This window comes from Octodon degus, unplaced genomic scaffold (genome assembly GCF_000260255.1).
Source record: "Octodon degus isolate 3935 unplaced genomic scaffold, OctDeg1.0 scaffold00076, whole genome shotgun sequence".
In the NCBI taxonomy this organism is placed as follows: domain Eukaryota; kingdom Metazoa; phylum Chordata; class Mammalia; order Rodentia; family Octodontidae; genus Octodon; species Octodon degus.
The window spans coordinates 5,164,436-5,167,002 of record NW_004524652.1 but is presented as its reverse complement, the minus strand read 5'-3'; the positions used below and the strand labels follow the sequence as shown (position 1 = coordinate 5,167,002).

The 2,567-nt window shown below is 58.7% G+C and overlaps 1 protein-coding gene across 1 annotated transcript; it reads right to left on the bottom strand.

The window, feature by feature from the left end:
- On the bottom strand, positions 1 to 2,013 carry Ubc (ubiquitin C). The gene is made up of 2 exons (XM_004635860.2): positions 1,928 to 2,013; positions 1 to 527 (listed from the first exon to the last, which is right to left on the bottom strand). The coding sequence occupies exon 2, from the start codon at positions 522 to 524 to the stop codon at positions 45 to 47; it is 480 nt and encodes a 159-aa protein (XP_004635917.1). The 5' UTR covers positions 525 to 527; positions 1,928 to 2,013; the 3' UTR covers positions 1 to 44.
- Between the last annotated feature and the right edge of the window lie 554 nt (positions 2,014 to 2,567).

Sequence of the window (2,567 nt, the reverse complement as noted above, 5' to 3'; positions counted from 1 at the left end):
GAATGCAAGAACTTTATTGAAATGCAATGGAACTTGTTGAAAGCTTAAAAGATGGGGGAAGCACAAACACCTCCTCTCAGGCGGAGCACCAGATGCAGAGTGGACTCCTTCTGGATGTTGTAATCAGAGAGGGTGCGCCCATCTTCCAGCTGCTTGCCAGCAAAGATCAGCCTCTGCTGGTCAGGGGGGATGCCTTCCTTGTCTTGGATCTTAGCCTTGACGTTCTCAATGGTGTCGCTGGGCTCCACCTCCAGGGTGATGGTCTTGCCAGTGAGGGTCTTCACGAAGATCTGCATCCCACCTCGCAGGCGGAGCACCAGGTGCAGGGTGGACTCCTTCTGGATGTTGTAGTCGGACAGGGTGCGCCCATCTTCCAGCTGCTTGCCAGCAAAGATCAGCCTCTGCTGGTCAGGGGGGATGCCTTCCTTGTCTTGGATCTTGGCCTTGACGTTCTCAATGGTGTCGCTGGGCTCCACCTCGAGGGTGATGGTCTTGCCAGTGAGGGTCTTCACGAAGATCTGCATTTTCTATAAAAAAAAGAATAAAACACAAAACTCAAAACCTTAGTACACAGTTAACATGTCTAATGCTAAACTTACTTTACGTAGACCCACACTGTGGAGATAGCTCAGGTGTCTATAAACACCTGCCTAAGGGGACTTAAGAATGCAGGTTTGATTCCTGGTATGACATGCTGTGCCAGGTACCAAGACTGCATGTGGTGGTTCATGCCAGCTCTGGGAAGGCTGAAACACGAGGACCACTAGGAGTCCAGAGCTGCACAGGGAGACCATGTATCAAATACATGTTAAAAAAAAAAAAAAAAAAACTTTACATTGATCAATGTAATTCGCCTCAAAAAAAGGAAAAAAAGGGGCTGGTGAGATGGTTCAGTAAAGCACCTACTTGGAACAAGCTTGGCAAAGCACAGGGACCGCGGTTCGATCCCCAGCACATGCCAGCCGGGCTGAACTGGCCACACACACACAAAATAAATAAATGTTAAAAAAAAAAACCCAACCCAAAAACCTCGGGGTGCAGCAGGGCACGGTGGCAGAAGCCTGTAATCCCAGCACTTGACAGACTAAGATGGCACAATAATTGAGCTCAAGACCAGTCTGTTACAAAGCAAGCCTAAGGCAGCCTGAACTGTGAAGGACGACTTTGCCTCGAACAAAGAAAAAAAGGCGGGGGAGAGGAGGGGGCAGAACCTGACCCACGTAACCTCGGAAGCCTAGCTTCGCTTCCTCTGCTCCGGATCAGGATTCGGTCAGTTCACCAGAGCCCACCCCAGATCCAAACCCCGTGCCCTGCAACTGTAAAACACCAAGCTCTTTATGAGGCTGGTAGCCCCACCCTCCACTGTGCGCCAACGGAACGGATGACGTCACCGAACGTGGGCGTCACGTGACCCGACGTCCGTTCGCGCCAGCGCCCCTCCCCCCGGCTTTCGGGCGGTGCCTCTGTAACGCTCTATCCCATTATCTTCACGGAAGGTCGGCTAAACTGCCGAGGCTGTAGCCCCCAAATCATAACTGTCCTTCCTCAGCTTCCAGAGCACTGGTTTTGCACAGCCGGAACCGCGACGGGCTCTGTATTACGAACGAATGCCAAAAACCCCGTCAGCGCCTCAACCACACCCAACCTCGCTGCCGAGTGAAGCTGCCAGACTCGGTTACAGCCTCAGGACTCCGCTCAGCGGCCCCTCACTCCCGCTCCCCCGACCTCACGGCCCGCTTCGCCTCAGCCAGGCTCCTCCCAGTCACGACTCACGGACGGCCGCCATCTTGCGGCGTTTCTCCCCCTCAAAGCCAACGGCCCGGAGCGCCCCTGAGCGCGGAGCCTCGCGGCCCGTGGCCTCCCTCCCAACCTTGCCCTCGCGAGTGGGCAACCAGTTCCCGGCTAGGCAGGCAACCCCCTCGCTCACCAAACCAAGCGTCGAAAGCAGCGGGACAAGAAGAAGCGATGAGACGACACAGCGACCTCGGCGAATCTGGCTGCGCCCCGCCCGGCGCCGCCTTATATAGGCCCGTCAGCGCTCGGCCCCGGGGAGATCCCTCCGCGGAAACGTCGAGAAGGGGACTACTTTTCCCGCGCGTTCCGCCCCTTTGGAAAGACGCTGAGTGAGCGGAGTGACGTGACTCTCTCTGGAATGTTCTGCGGTGGGGACCAGGATGGAAGATGCAGGCCTGTGGGGGAAGGGCGGGCGCCGTCCTGCGCGGTCCGGCGGAAGGATCAGAGCGACCGTTGCGCACTGCGACAAACCGCGGCGGGCGCTCGCGGGGGCGGGAGCGGGGGCGGCTGCGGCGGCAGCGAAAGCCCGGCGCGGATTCCGGAGGCTGGAACGGAGTGGGGCTGGGACCTTCGCTTGCCCGCGCCCCCCGCCTTCGGTCGCAGGGTCCCCGCTGTGCACGAGCCTTCCAGCGCCGGGCTGACGGACTAGGGACGCGGCCAAGCGAGCGCCTCCCGGGGAGTCAGGGGCCCCATCTCCCCGTGAGCGCCCGCCCTGCCCCCCAGTGCCCGCAGGTAGGGGGGATCCCCATTTCTCCCGGCCCTGCCAGAGCCCG

Coding starts and splice junctions, on each gene's coding strand:
- Ubc (XM_004635860.2), bottom strand. CDS start 524: ATGCAGATCTTCGTGAAGACCCTCACTGGCAAGACCATCACCCTCGAG.